This window comes from Panthera onca, chromosome C1, assembly GCF_046562875.1.
Source record: "Panthera onca isolate mPanOnc1 chromosome C1, mPanOnc1 haplotype 2, whole genome shotgun sequence".
Classification (NCBI taxonomy): Eukaryota; Metazoa; Chordata; class Mammalia; order Carnivora; family Felidae; genus Panthera; species Panthera onca.
In genome coordinates, this window is record NC_138346.1 from 185,197,057 (window position 1) to 185,213,690 (window position 16,634).

At 38.8% G+C, this 16,634-nt stretch overlaps 1 protein-coding gene across 8 annotated transcripts in view; it reads right to left on the reverse strand.

Moving 5' to 3' along the window:
* MAST2 (microtubule associated serine/threonine kinase 2) overlaps nucleotides 1-16,634 on the reverse strand; it is a 220,508-nt gene that overhangs the window by 57,782 nt on the left and 146,092 nt on the right. For all 8 annotated transcript variants that reach the window (XM_078451967.2, XM_078451969.2, XM_078451968.2 and 5 more), the window contains one exon: nucleotides 3,467-3,558. In XM_078451967.2, coding sequence (XP_078308093.2) covers nucleotides 3,467-3,558 — 92 coding nt within the window. The remainder of the gene's footprint in view (nucleotides 1-3,466; nucleotides 3,559-16,634) is intronic.

A 16,634-nucleotide genomic window follows, 5' to 3' on the forward strand; every position in this document is an offset into this window, starting at 1 on the left:
TAATCTAATGTGAAGTTTGATTTGCATGGAACAATCAGTGCTGCTTTTCTCAACATCTAGGTAAATAGAGAGTCTACAGCCATGAATTGGGCTTTTAAGTCAATTCTTCCCTGGGTCTGAGGCCCACCTGGATTTTCTACAGTGATCTGGGGAGAGATGATGATGATGACAGGTCACATTTATGGAGTACAAACTATGTTACACGTATTAACTCAAAGCTAGAGTCTACAGCCCTAGGCAGGCTGAAAAGAGCAGATGATGTTCTCAATCAAAGCTACTTGAATAGGGAAGATTTAGTCCTGAACTCTAACTGCCAGGAATCTAAATAAAGAGATAATCATCTCAGAGAGGAGCAGGCACTAGTAACATGCGCAGAATTCACATTATAGTTATGAAATAATGTATAAGGTCTATACAAGCTAAATTTATTTCTATAGATGAAAAGGACAGGTCAGAGATATATGCTGTTTTTACAAAGTTCCAGTGTAGAGTGCACATAACCTAGTCAATTTGAGGGGGAACATACCCAAACACAATGAGAGCTTTACTTTACAGGCTCAGTATGCCTCCAATTCCCTGGTCCCCCCTGTGCTCTTGTGGTGTCTTCTAATATGAGAGTTAGTGTTTGAGAGTTTTATTGATTTCTGGAGAAGGGCCATGAGCACACTGAACAGCTGGATTTGAGCCCAGTAAAGTGAGACCTTTGTCCCAAGGACAAAAATCAATTTCAGAACCACCAGACTCTCATTGTACTTAGACAACTACTCCACATGCACCCTCATTTTCCTTCCTCCAAAGACACAGTAAACTGTGAGAAAAGAGACAAACCCAAGTGAAACAGGTCTGTCTTATCTGGCTTGATGACGAGCTGTTTCACTGCTGTGGTTTTTGTTTGTTTTTTTAATGTTTATTTCTATTTTTTTCTATTGTAATCTGTACTTTTATGCTATTTTTTTTTTAATTCTCTTTCAATTCCTAAACATACATCCTTACTTGAAATATTGCCCTATGCTCTGTGGACAATTTACAAACACTTAAAATATTTTTCAGGAAAATTTCATTTCATTTCAACTTGTGAATCCTTTAACCTTTAATATCCAAGTTAGTTAGCATACAGTGCAATAATGATTTCAGGAGTAGATTCCAGTGATTCATTTCCTATGTATAACACCCAGTGCTCATCCCAACAAGTGTCTTCCTTAATGCCCCTTGTCCATTTAGCCCATCTCCCCACCCCTAACCCCTCCAGCAACCCTCAGTTTGTTCTCTGTATGTAAGAGTCTCTTATGTTTTGTCCCCCTCCTTGTTTTTGTATTATTTTTGCTTCCCTTATGTTCATCTGTTTTGTATCTTAAATTCCTCGTATGAATGAAGTCATATGATATTTGTTTTTCTCTGACTAGTTTCACTTAGCATAATACCCTCTAGTTCTATCCACAGAGTTACAAATGACAAGATTTCATTCTTTTTCATTGCCGAGTAATACTCCATTGTATATATATTCACCACATCTTCTTCATCCATTCAGCTGTCAATAGACATTTGGGTTCTTTCCATACTTTGGCTATTGCCGATAGTGCTGCTATAAACATTGGGGTGCATGTCCCCTTTGAAACAGCACACCTGTATCTCTTGGATAAATACCTAGCAGTACAATTGCTGGGTCATAAGGTAGTTCTATTCTTAATTTTTTGAGGAACCTCCATACTCCTTTTCCAGGGTGGCTGTACCAGTTTGCATTCCCACCAGCAGTGCAAAAGAGATTCTCTTTCTCTGCATCCTGGCCAACATCTGTTGCTCCCTGAGTTGTCAATTTCAGCCATTCTGACTGGTGTGAGGTGGTATTTCATTGTGGTTTTAATTTGTAATTCCCTGATGATGAGTGATGTTGAGCATCTTTTCATGTGTCTGTTAGCTATCTGGATGTCTTCTTTGGGAAAGTGTCTATTCATGTCTTTTGCCCATTTTTTTCACTGGATTATGTGTTTTTTGGGTGTTGAGTTTGGTAAGTGCTTTATAGATTTTGGATACTAACCCTTTACCTGATATGTCATTTACAGATATCTTCTCCCATTCTGTTGGTTGCCTTTTAATTTTGCTGATTGTTTCCTTCGCTGTGCAGAAGCTATTTATTTTTATGAGGTCCCAATAGTTCATTTGTTTATTTCTATTTTTGAAAGAGCACAAGTCAGGGAAGGGCAGACAGAGGGGAGGGGCAGACAGAGGGGGACAGAGGATCTGAATCAGGCTCTGTGCTGACAGCAGTGAGGGCTTGAACTCACGAACTGTGAGATCATGACCTGAGCCGAAGTCAGAGAGACACTTAACCGCTGACCCACCCAGGTGTCCCACTTTGGTACTCTTTTATTGCCCAAAGACTGACAAGGCCCATGGCTTACCAAACCCAGGCAGCAAGCTCTAAGTGGCTTCCCACGGTTTCAAGCCTGCTCCATTTCCATTACCCCTAGGTCTGGAATTTCCACTGTAAATGTAGCAACGAACAGTGTTTAACCGTGCAGCAACCGCTTTAGCAAACGCTCCCCTGGGATGCAAAAACACATGTCTAGGCTAAAATATATGGCTAACTCAAATGAAGTCTTCTGCCTTATAATTTTTTTATATTCTTCAGTCATAGGTAAATGAATCAGTCCTCATACTGGCTAGAGGAGCTCACGTTCCAAAAGGAGAGTCTGAATACATGAGATCATTTGCTTCAATTTCAGTATGTGAAATCAATACCAACATAAATATTCCTCTCACTTTTGTTGACTCCTTTTCTATTTTTTATGAGTTTATTTAAAAAAATTTTTAATGTCTATTTTTGAGAGAGAGAGAGAGTGGGCATAAGCAGGGGAGGGGCAGACAACGAGGGAGATACAGAATCCAAAGCAGGTTCCAGGCTCTGAGCTGTCAGCACAGAGCCCGACACAGGGCTCAAACTCACAAACCATGAGATCATGATCTGAGCCAAAGTCAGACACTTAGCCGACTGAGCCACTCAGGTGCCCCTGTTGAATCCTATTCTAACAGAGAGAAAGTTATCAGGAGTTCCATGAAGCAGAAAAACATCTTTGTGAGGACTTCCCCTGGCCATGGTAGGACAAAATGTTAATGAAGCCCTCTTCACATGGCCCCAGATGACGAGAATCGTAACACACTCTCAGTATACCAGAACAGAGGCCATGCACCCAGGATACATACCTGGCCCCAAGATATGTACAAGACCAAAAGAAAAGGTGGCAGGTTAAGGCAAGAAACACCTAAGTCAAAAACAGACTGAACACATTCTCCCATAGAAAGCATGCCCATGAATTCTGTATGCCTCAGTCAGCCACATGAAATGACAATGTGATGTGCTGAACTACAGAAAGTGAGAAGTAGGAAAGAAATTAGGCGTCACTGACCACTCTTTTCATTCTGCCTGTCCTTTTTATCATTCCACCTTTCTTAACCTTCAAGCACTCACCTGTGTGGCCATGGAGTGGTGAGTGTGGCCGTGGTAGTGTAGGTGATGTGCTAGAGGTCACAATCAAACTCTTACGGTTACTTGTCCGACAACTGCAATGAAAACACAAATGTCAGTTATAACAGGGGCCCACCTTGGGCTCAAGGAACTTAAATGGCTATTGAAGAACAAAAGGGTGACACCATTACATGAGCTGAGCAGTATACCACTTTCAACTGAACCAGGTCAGCAAATCCTGTTTGCCCCAGAAAGATTTCATAATTCATTGTGTTCCACCTTATAATAATTTGTCACCGTCTTGACTTTTGTATTACCACTGCACTTTTCCAATGTTTAGATTTTGCTTCCCAAGAAAACACAAGGAGCTCCTCTAAAGGTAACAACCATGTCTTAAATAGTTTCTAAAGAAGAATGGTCATGGTAAATTTGATTTAGAAAACAAAAAATACAAGTCACATTCTCATATCTCATAAAAATTAATGTTCTTGCCATAAAAATAAAACCATTAACTTAACCTGTGAAATTTATTTCTTAAAAACTGCTTAATCACTGAATGAAGTAATACTTTCATTTCACCATAAATTTTAGAACAGGCCTGGGTTCCTTCTAAAAACTCTTTCCATTACATGTTAATGCCTGAGGCTTTTTCTTGTAGTTGGGAGAAAAACAAAGCATGATGAAAAGCCACCTTATGCTGTACCTGCCAATGAAAACTGTATATAAATTTATTTGAAAGGCAATTTGGGAAGCTTGCCATTTATATTCATCCAAATATTTACCAAATACCTACTTTGCACCAGACAGTGTTCTGGATGCTAGGGAAGCAACAAGAAACAAGAGAAAGTTTCTGTCCTCAAACTGGCGTACTGCTTGAAGAAAGACAAAGATAGAGGAGTGGAGGGAAGGGGTAGAATGTTCAAGAAATAGTAAAGTGGGTGAGGTGACAGGAGGGGAGAATGACAGGAAAAGGAATAGTTTATAAAGGCTATGGGGGTAGGTCACAGCCAGACTCTGTAGGACTGGTGGACGGTCATAAAAAAAACTATTGGAAATGTGAGGAGAAACTACTGAAAGGATTGAGATCAATCTCAAGAATGCAATTGTGATTAGAAATAATAAATGCTCTTTCCTAAGAAACCATGAGGACGAATCTAATCATGTCTTACAGCCCTCATTATCTCAGTCACCATCATATCTCCAAGCTTCGCTTTCTCAATTTGACAGTCTCCCTCTATTCTCTGATCTTCCAACAAAAAAGCTTACACTGTGCCTCCCATGAACTCATTCTGTCGTCAGCAAACTCCCTATATTCTCAACTTCTCTGTTCAAAAATCACTTTAAGGGGCGCCTGGGTGGCGCAGTCGGTTAAGCGTCCGACTTCAGCCAGGTCACGATCTCGCGGTCCGTGAGTTCGAGCCCCGCGTCAGGCTCTGGGCTGATGGCTCGGAGCCTGGAGCCTGTTTCCGATTCTGTGTCTCCCTCTCTCTCTGCCCCTCCCCCGTTCATGCTCTGTCTCTCTCTGTCCCAAAAATAAATAAAAAACGTTGAAAAAAAAAAAAATTAAAAAAAAAAAAATCACTTTAAATTCTAGTCCTAATTAAAACTTCGCCTAACACACACACACGACACCACAGTCCTGTTGAAATCCCAACACTTTCAAACCCAGCTTTCCATCTATTTTACAACTGCACTCAGGCAGCTGAAGATGACTAAAGAAAAATCCAAAATCATGCTGGCTACTGTCTCTTTATATTTATGATGATAAATATCAAGTGGGTCTCATTAACCATACTACAGTCACCTAGGCAATGTGTGCGCTCGCTCTCTCTCTCTCTCTCTCTCTCTCCAAGACAACTAATTTGCACCTTCTCTCCAAACCTCTAGTACTCCTTCCCCAAATCTCATCCTCATATGCTGACTTTGCTTTTTATCCAACTGGGTGTAAAAAGAAACAACACAAGGGGCGCCTGGGTGGCTCAGTCAGTTGAGTGTCCAACTTCGGCTCAGGTCATGATTGATCTCACAGTTTGTGAGTTTGAGCCCTGTGTCAGGCTCTGTGCTGACAGCTCAGAGCCTGGAGCCTGCTTCAGATTCTGTGTCTCCTCTCTCTCTGCTCCTCCCTTGCTCACACGTTCTCTCTCAAAAATAAATAAAGATTAAAAAAAAAAACACAAAAATATTTCATATTCCTGCTCTACAAATCCACTAACCTAAATTTGTACCCATGTACACATTTCTTATCTACAACAGCAGAAGGAAGACCATACTCCTATTGAAGGCAACTCCTTGAATCTCCTCCTTAAGAAGTCTGCACCTCCACTGCCCTCCCTCTCCTATGCCATGAATTTCTACTTCCTACTGAACCATTCTCATCATCATAAAAACATGCTGTCATTTCTTCAATCTCAAGAAAATAAAAAGAGGGGTGCCTGGGTGGCTCAGTCAGTTAAGCGTCCAATTTCGGCTGATGTCATGATCTCACGGTTCATGGGTTTGAGCCCCGCATCAGGCTCTGTGCTGACAGCTTAGAGCCTGGAGCCTGCTCTGGATTCTGTATTCCTCTCTCTGCCCCTCCCCACTCAGGCTCTTTCTCTGTCTCAAAAATAAATAAACATTAAAAAAAAATTTTTTAAAAGAAAGAAAATAAAAAGAAAATCTTTCACAGACTTCCCTGACTTGTGCAGTTCTTTCCTCCCCTGTTTAGGAAAGAGTCCATGTAGGTAATTCTGTACTTGTCACTTTCACACCTTCATTTCCTATTGTCTTGTTCGTCCATTCTAAACAGTCATCCCCATCTTTGCCATTAAAACCACTGTTATCAAAATCACCAGTGATTTTGACCCTCATTTCATGTAACCTCTCAACATCATTTGCAGTTTCAACTCCCTCTTTAAAAAAAAAAAAATTGGGATATAATTTGCATTCAATAAAATATATAGATCTTAAGTGTTCTGTTCAATGAGACAATTATATACATCCATATAACATCCAAAACAAAAGACGGAAATATTCTATTACCCCAGAAATTCCCATGTGACCCTTTTCCAGTCAACCCCCTCGTCCCTCAACTACTTTCTTCTATCACCATGTTATTAATTTTGTTTTACTGGATCTCCTATAATTAGAATTGTACACCATGTATTTTTGTGTGTGTTTGGCTTCTTTTGTTCAACCTAATATGTGTAACTCTTCCTGAGATACTTTTCTTTGTTTAGTTTCTGGGACCTGATGATTTCCTGGTTTTCTTCCTCTCACTAGCTGCTCATATTTTATTCTCCTTTACTTGTTCCTTCTCTTCCTGACCTCTAAATAATTTAGTACTGAGGCTCAGATGTGAAATATCTTTTTTCTCTCCCTATACACACTCCCTAAATGATTTTTTTCCAGTTTTTCCAGTTTTAACTCTTTGATGTTGATGATACCCAGCATTTTATTGCTGACTCTGTGCTCTCTCCTGTGAGTGCAAGACTCATATATTCAAGTGCCTATTTGACATCTCCAACTGGATGCCTTAACAGGCATCTCAAACTCACACTTCCACAACAGAGCTCTTGAATTTCTAAAATCTGCTACTCCTCCCTACATTGTACTGTCTCATTGTATGGAACCACCATTCCTCCAGATGCTTAGGCAAAAACCTATGAGTCATTGTTTATTCTCTTTCCTTCACACCCACATCCAAAACAACCAGCAAGTTCTGTGGAATTATACCCTAAAAATATATCCTGTGTCCAAGCCATTCTATTTCCAATACTACCACTACTTCAGTTAAAGTCTATAAGATAATAAGATATTTTTTTTAATTTTTTTTAATGTTTATTTATTTTTGAGAGTGGGGGGAGCGAGGGAGGGAGGGAGGAACAGAGGGAGAGGGAGACACAATCCGAAGCAGGCTCTGAGCTGTCAGCAAAGGGTCTGATGCAGGGCTTGAACTCACAAACTGTGAGACTGTGACCTAAGCTGAAGTCGGATGCTTAACTGACTGAGCCACCCAGGTGCCCCAAACTCTATAAAAGATTTCTAAATGATTTTCCTTCCACTTTTGTTCTTCTTACTCATTCCCCTGCCCCTACCAGTCTATTCTTCACCTCAGCCATAGTAATATTTTAAAAACCATAGATGAAATCATGTGAATTCCTTGTTTTAAAACCCCAATGGCTTCCCATCATACGTGGAATATAATTGGGACTCCTTACCACAGTCATTCAAATTAACCCTACTGTAAAGAATTTTGGGGGGCACCTGGGTGGTTCAGTCAGTGAAGCATCCAACTCTTGACTTCAGCTCAGGTCATGATCTCATGGTTGTGAGATCGAGCCCCACGTCCAGCTCTGCGTTGAGGGAGCAGAGCTTGCTCAGGATTCCCTCCCTCTCTCTGCCCACCTCTCCCCCTAGCTCATGTGCACACTTGTGCACACGTGCACGTGCTCCTTCTCAAACTAAATAAACCTAAAAAAAATTTTTTTTAAGAATTTTTTTTGGGGAGCACCTGGGTGGCTCAGTCAGTTAGGTGTCCAACTTTGGCTCAGATCAAGATCTCTTGGTTTGTGGGTTCAAGCCCCACATCACACTCTGTGCTGACAGCCCAGGGCCTGGAGCCTGCTTTGGATTCTATGTCTCCTCTCTTCTCTGCTTCTTCCCCACTCATGCTCTGTTTCTCTTTCTCTGTCAAAAACGAATAAGCATTTAAACAAAAAGATTTTTTTTTTTTTTTAAATTAAGGATCTTAGGTAAGGTTTTGTATTTTGGGTTTTCTTAAAAAGAATCATACCTATGCTTATTCAATCTCTTGTTCTAAGGGCAAGTAAGATCTAAATATTTTCAAGAAAATAAACTCTAGACCCTTCAAGTTCTGAACATGAGACATTTTACAGAATGTACATATGAAATTATACTGACCATTGAAAAGCTTACCCAGATCAAAGGAATCCTGAGTAGAAAGATATCTCAGAGACTTCTGTACTTCAGGTCACTATTCCCTCAACAGTTACCCTTCCCTCCTTGACTTACTCAGTTTTACCCAATTTTTAGAAAGTATGAGCTCAGATTAGGTTTTATGTGAATTTTCCTTTATTCTTTCAAGCAGAAAAATGTTTCTCTTCCTCGCACCCCCTTAGCACTTGTGACTTATCCTGCTCACAGTCTTAGTGTCACTGTGGTACACTAGAAAGAGATAGGACTTTGCAATTAGAAGATCTGAGTTTGAGATTGGCTGTTTGACCTTGAACAAGCCTCATAAATTCTCATGCTCTGGTGTTCTAAAATATAAAATGAAGATAATATAAACCTTATATGTCATTCTGGACTTTTCTCTTTCTTTTATATATCAACCCATCATAAATTTTGTCGGCCTTAACATCAAAATATATCCAAATTCTGATCATTTCTTACTTCTTTCACCATTACCACCTTGGACCAAGCTACCATCATCTTTTATTTGAATTAAGTAAAATAGCTTCCTCACTGGTATTCCTGTTTCCACTCTTGTTCCCTTGTCATCTATTCTCAACAAAACACCCTTTAAAATATAAATCAGAAAAGACTTCCACTTCCAATCATGATGGAATAACAAATAATATATTTACCCTCTCCCCTTATATAACTAATAAGTTGAATTAAAAAAAAAAAAAACAATTTTCAGACATTGGACAAGTAGTAATTCAGGACAGTCATCGCTAAGAGAAGGGATTACCTGAGGTTACTATCTGAAAAGACCTCCCAGCAACAGTGCAGGGAGGAGGTGACCTGCACAGGGCCTGTCAGTGTCCCTGAATTGAAAAAACTACCCAAGAGAAGGAGGTGAAAATTCCTCAGTGTATACATAGGGTTAGGAATAGTTTGTGTTCCTACCAGTCAGAAGGAGAAAACCTGGTAATTCATGGTACAGCAGCAAGAAAATATTAGTCCCAAGTGTTACTCTGGTCTTACCTAACAAAGCTTAAAAGCAATCCTTAAAAAGATCAAACTATTTCCAAGTAACTTAACTGTGTCCCAGAACAAGGCTCAAAAATATGGAAAGCAATAAAAAATGACATACCTGATAAAGGGTTAGTATCCAAAATATATAAAGAAGTTATAAAACTCAACACCCTCCCCAAAAAATAATCCAGTTAAAAAATGGGCAGAAGACATGAATAGACATTTTTTCCAAAGAAGACATCGAGATGGCTAACAGACATATGAAAAGATGCTCAACATCACTCATCATCAAATTAACACAAATCAAAACTACAGTAAGATACCACCTCAAACCAGTCAGAACAGCTAAAATTAATAACACAAGAAACAGCAGGTGTTGATAAGGATGCAGAGAAAGGGGAATTTTCTCACACTGTTGGTGGGAATGCAGACTGGTGTAGCCACTCAAAAACATTATAGAGATTCCCCAGAAGGTTAAAAAATAGAACTACTCTATAATCCAGCAATTGCACTACTAGGTATTTACCCAAAGGACACAAAAATATTAATTCAAAGAGATATATGCACCCCAATGTTAATAGCATCATCATCAACAACAGCCAAATTATGGAAAGAGCCCAAATGTCCATTGACTGATGAATGGATAAAGAAGATGTGGTGTGTATATGTGTGAGTGTATATATACACAATGGAATATTACTCAGCCATAAAAAAAAGAATGAAATCTTGCCATTTCTAATGATGTGGATGGAGCTACAGAGTATTATACCAAGCAAAATAAGTCAGACAAATATCATATGATTTTACTCATGTGTGGAATTTAAGAAACAAAACAAACGAACATAGAGGGAAAAAGAAAAAAAAGAGAAGAAAACCAAGAAACAGATTTTTAATTATAGAGAACTGATGGTTACCAGAGAAGAGGTGGGGGGGGGGGGGATGGGTTAAATATGTGATGGAGATTAAGGACAGCACTTGTTGTAATGAGTACCAGGCATTGTATGGAAACATTGAAATCATTCAATTCTATACCCAAGAATATTATTACATTGTATGTTAACTAAATGGAATTAAAAAAAAAAGGAGTATGTTCAGCATATAAGCTAAAATTCATAGTTGTGTATATAATAAAAAATTACTAGACATGGAAAAAAGCAGGAAAATATGACCCATAATTAAGGGGGAAATCAATAGACCCAGAAATGACACAGATGATAGAATTAACAGAACATTAAAACTGTTATTATAAATATATTTCATATTTTCAATAAGGTATAGGAAAGTATGAACATGTAAAGGAGAGATTATAGATGATATTTACAAAACACACAAAAAAAACTTCTAGAGATTAAGAGTCTCAGATGAAAATTAAACTGGATGGCACTAACAGAGATGAAGCACTGCAAAAGAAAAGATTAGCGAATGTAGGCATAGCAAGAGAAACTATGCAAAATGAAACAGAGGAAAGAGAATTTTTAAAAATGGAAAGAGCAAAAGTGAGCAGTGGGACAACTTCAAGAAGACTAGATGAGTAATTAGAGTCTCTAAAAGGGAGGGAGGGACATAAAAAATATTTGAAGAAATAACTGCTGAATAATTTCTAAATTTGATGATAATTATAAACTCACAGATCCAAGAAGTTCAATGAACCCCAAGCACAAGAAGCATGAGGTGGCGCACCTGGGTGGCTCAGTCAGTTAAGTGTCCAACTCTTGATTTTGGGCCAGGTCATGATCTCCTGGTTTGTGGGATTGAGCCCCACATCAGGCTCCACGCTGACAGCATGGAGCCTACTTGGGATTCTCTCTCTTCCTCTCTGTCCCTCCTGTGCTCATTCTCTCATAAATAAATAAATAAATAAACTTAAAAAAAAAATAGAAACATGAAGTAACCAGTGTACATCATAATCAAATTACTTAGAACCAGTGATAAAATCTTAATAGCACCACATAGAAAAATTATGTAATACACAGAAGCACAAAAATAACAATGACAACAGATTTCTCATTAGAAAAAGATGCAAGCCAGAAGACGGTAAAGAAACATCTTAAAGTACTGAACCCAGAATTTAATACCAAGCAAAAATATCTCTCAAAAAGGTAGTCAAAATAAAGACTTTTTTATACATACAAAAGAAGAACTAATTCATTACCAACAGACCTGCACTATGATAAATATTAAAGAAAGGCCTTCAGGGAGAAGGACATGACACCAGATAGAAATCTGGATCTACACAAAGGAAAGAAAAGCACCAGAAATTGTGAATATGCGGGTCAATATAAATCACTTGTTTTTATTTTTAATATCTCTTTACAGGATAATTGAATTTTAAAGGAAATATAATTTACTGTGGGCTTTACATACATATGTAGATATAAAATGTGGGACAGCCACAGCACACAGGCTGGGAGGGAAGAATGGAAGTGTACCATTGTGAGGCTCTTACATTAAATGTCAAGTGATATACTACTTGAAGGTAAACTGCGACAAGTCAAAATTTTATATCTAAACACTAGTGCAACTACCAAAAAAAGTATAGTTAATAAGACAACGAAGAAAATAAAATGAAATCATAAAATATACTCAATCCAAAAAAAGGCAGAAAAAGGAGAAAGGAAAAAACAAGTACAGCAGGACCAAAAAGAAAACAAATAGCAAGATAATAGACTTAAGCCAATTATACCAATAACCACATAAAGTATAAGTGTACTATACATACACTGTCAGATTGGACATAATAGCGGGACCAAACTATATGCTGTTTATTATTTGTGGCAGCCAAACCTAGGAACTACCTCAAATATCCACTGACATGAATGATAAATCATAATACACCCATATAGTAGACAACTACTCAGCAATAAAAAGGAATGAACTACTGATTCACACAGTGGATAGATCACAAAATAGGCTGAAAGTAAAAAGAAGCCAGACATAAAAGAGTACATACTGAATGATTCCATTTATATAAAATTTAAGAAAATGCTAACTAATCTACAGTGACAGCAGATTAGTGGTTGCCTGTCCAGAGGCAAGGGAGGGATTATAAAGAGGCATGAGGAAATTTGGGGGACTTATAGATAGGTTATCTTGACTGTCATAATGGTTTCACAGATGTATCCACATATCAAAACCCATCAAATTATATGCTTTAAACATGTATAATCTATTATGCTTCAATCATACCTCAATAAAGTTCTAAGAAAAAAAATTTTTATAATGTTTTTTATTTATTTTGAGAGAGCACAAGCAGGCAAGGGGCAGAGAGAGGGGAACAGAGGATCTGAAGCAGGCTCTGTGCTGACAGTAGTGAGCCTGATGTGGGGCTTGAACTCAGGAACCACAAGGGCAAGACCAGAGCTGAAGTTGGATGCTCAACTGACTGAGCCACCCAGGTACCCCCTAAATTTTTTAATATAAGCAGTATCAAAGTTACTCTTCTGCTTAAAATTCTCCCTGTCTCACTGAGAGTAAAAGTCAATGCTCTTATAGCAGCCTACAAGACTTTATGTGTGGTCTGGATCTCCATTTCCTCTCTCCCTTTTACTCACTCTATTCCAGATACATGGGCCTCCTCCCTTTCCTTAGAGTATGCCAAACCTTTACAAATGATATTTCCTTTGCCTATGTTTGCTCAGATAGCCTCATGGCTTGAACCCTCACCTCCTTCTGTCTTTACTCAAGTGCAGTCTTCTCAATCAATTTTCCCTGAGTCATTCTATTTAAAATGTAATCTCCTCCCCAAACTCTCTATCTCCCTTTCACAATGTATTTTCTCAACAGAACTTACCACTATCTAACATACTATATATTTTGCACATATTGTTTGCTGTCTCTCTTCCCATTAAATAAAAAAAAAATTTTTTAATATTTATTTATTTTTGAGACAGAGAAAGGGGGAGGGGCAGAGAGAGAGGGAGGCATAGAATCCGAAGCAGGTGCCAGGCTCTGAGCTGTCAGCACAGAACGTGACACAGGGCTCAAACTCCTCAACTGCGAGATGACCTGAGCTAAAGTCTGATGCTCAACCGACTGAGCCACCCAGGCGCCCCTACCTCTCTTCCTATTAGAGTCTAATTTCTAGGGGAGCCTGGGTGGCTCAGTCGGTTAAGCATCTATCTTTTGGCTCAGGTCATGATCTCACAGTTCATGGGTTCAAGCCCCGGGTCAGGCTCTGTGCTGACAGCTCAGAGCCTGGAGCCTGCTTCAGATTCTGTGTCTCCCTCTCTCTCTGCCCTTCCCCTGCTTGTGTTCTTTCTCTGTCTCAAAAATAAATAAACATTAAAAAAAAAAAAAAAGAATCTAATTTCTAGGAGGCCAGGCAGGGGCTTGTGTATGCTTTGCTTACTGCTGTATTCCTCAATTCCTAGAACACTGCCTGGCACATGGCAGGCTCTCAAAATGTACTTGTTAAATGAATGAGTAGATGAATATGCTTTGTTACAAGGATTAAAATAAAAGAGGATACTTGTATACCTGGCACATGAAAGATATATCAAACCATTATGTTTAAACTTCTTGTGTATGAAAATGGAGATCTCTTGGCACTGCAGGGACAGATAATTGATTCTAACTTCATTTGCCATGATTTTATTTAAAATTTAAAATAAAATCCCCAACACTAAAGATCATATTTCCAAGCCACATGCCTTTTTATGAAGGTACACATAATCTCAACTGGCAAATCTGTGACAGCTGCCAGGGGAAAAAAAGGTCAGACACCCTGGTAAAGATGCCATGACTCAGCTGAGATACAAAACAAGGAACCGGCTAATTTTTCCATTTCAAAAGGCTCTGGCCATTTCCCCAGGATCCTAGAAAACAAAGAAGAGGTCTTAATTCCTTCATCCCAGTAAGACAAAAGTACTGGATGTTTACAGAATCAGCCATGCTAACTCTCAGCTGATGGGAGGAAACTTAGAAGCCCCCTTGAGCTGATGCTCTGTTGCCTATTGCAAAGACTGTGTTAAACCAGACTGCTGCTCAGTACTATCCCAGTCACTTGGTCACTTGAGCAAGACCTGACATTTCATCCTATAAGCTTCACACAGTCATCTCAGTGGATGGTGGTAGCAACAACTAAAGCTGTGCCATCTCTTTGATACCATCGAATTATGGCCATATTTGGAGAGATCCCAGCCTTCAAAAATTCCTCCTTCCATCTACTAGCAGGTATTCAAATCTGACCCCTGCCTCCCTCCTTGCAGGGGCTGCTGTAAACTCATTTAGGAGGTCTGCTTCCCAGTCTGAAGCAATACAGGGTGCAGAGTAGGATGCATGGTCTGCAGGCTCCTTATACCTCTCCAAACCCCAAATCCCACAAGTCCAAGTGCTCCTAGAAACTTGAGAACTCTGTAATTGGCTAACACATGGCTACTTCCCTTCAGAATTTAGAATGAGGAAAAGGCCACTTCTGGTTCATTAAGTATGATCAATAAAATATAGAAGAATTTGGGGTCATTTAAGTAAGGTCAAGTACTTCCAGATGTTATTTCAGAGTAACAACCATGATAATGTCCCTATAAAGACTGAAAAGCTAGACTTGCAAATTCATTCTATGAGGTCAGCATTACAAACAAAAACACTACAGATAAAACCAGATAAAACCAGATAAAAACACTACAAAAAAAAAAAAAAAAAACCAGGTCAATATCTCTGATAAACATAGATGTAAAAACCCTCAACAAAATACTAGCTAATCAAATCCAACAATACATTAAAAAAATCCACTCACCACAATCAAGTGGGATTTATTTCTGGATGCAAGGTGGCTCAATATTTGCAAATCAAATAACCTGACACATCACATAAACAAGAGAAGGGTTTAAAACCATCTGATCATTTCAATAGATGCAGAAAAAGCATTTGACAAAGCACAACATCCATTCATAAAAAAAAAAAAACAACAAAAACAAAAAACCCTTAGCAAAGTAGGTTTAGAGGGAATGTACCCCAACATAATAAAGGCCATATTTGAAAAACTGAGAGCTTTCCCCTAAGATCAGGATGTCCATTCTCACCACTTTTATTCAACACAGTACTGTAAGTCCTAGCCACAGCAATCAGACAAGAAAAAAAGGCATCCAAACTGGTAGGGAAGAAGTAAAACTTTCACTATTTGCAGATGACATGATACTATATATATAAAACCTGAAAGAGTCCACCAAAAAACTGCTAGAATGGATACATGAATTCAATAAAGTCACAGGATACAAAAACTACATACAGAAATCTGTTGCACTTCTATGCACTAATAATGAGGTAACAGAAAGAGAAATTAAGAAAACAATGCCATTTATAATTGCACCAAAAAGAATAAAATACCTAAAAGGCCTGTATTCTACAAACTATAAAACACTGATGAAAGAAATTAAAGATGACCCAAAATAATGTAAAGATATTCCCTGTTCACAGACTGGGAGAACAAATACTGCTGAAATGTCCATATTACCCACAGCAATCGACAGTTTTAATAAAACCCTATAAAATATCAACAGGGACGCTGGGCTGGCTCAGTGGATACAGCATGTGACTCTTGGGTTTCAGGGATGTGAGTTCGGACCCCATGTTGGTGTGGAGATCACTTAAAAAAATAAAATCTTTAAAATTTTTTTAAAATGTTTATTTATTTTTGAGAGAGAGAGAGACACAGAGTGAGCAGTAGAGGGGCAGAGACAGAGAGGGAGACGCAGAATTAGAAGCTGGATCCAGGCTCTGAGCTGTCAGCACAGAGCCTGACACGGGGCTTGAACTAACAAACTGCAAGATCATGACCTGAGCTGAAGTCAGACGTTTAACCGACTGAGCCACCCAGATGCCCCTAAAAAAACAAAATCTTAAAAAAATTTTTTTTTCATAGAACTAGGAGAAATAATCCTATATTTGTATGTAACCACAAAAGACCCTGAATAGCCAAAGCAATCTTGAAAATGAAGAACAAGGGGAGCCTGGGTGGCTCAGTCAGTTAAGCGTCCGACTTCGTCTCAGGTCATGATCTCATGGTTTGTGGGTTCGAGCCCCACATTGGGCTCTGTGCTGACAGCTCAGAGCCTGGAGCCTGCTTCTGATTCTGTGTCTCCCTCTCTCTCTGCCCCTCCCCTGCTCATGTTCTCGGTCTCTCAAAAATGAATAAATGTAAGAAAAAGAAGAACAAAACTGCTGGTATCACAATCCCAGATTTCAACATTTAATAAGATATAATACAAAGCTGTAGTAATCTTAACAGTATGGTACTGACACAAAAATAGGC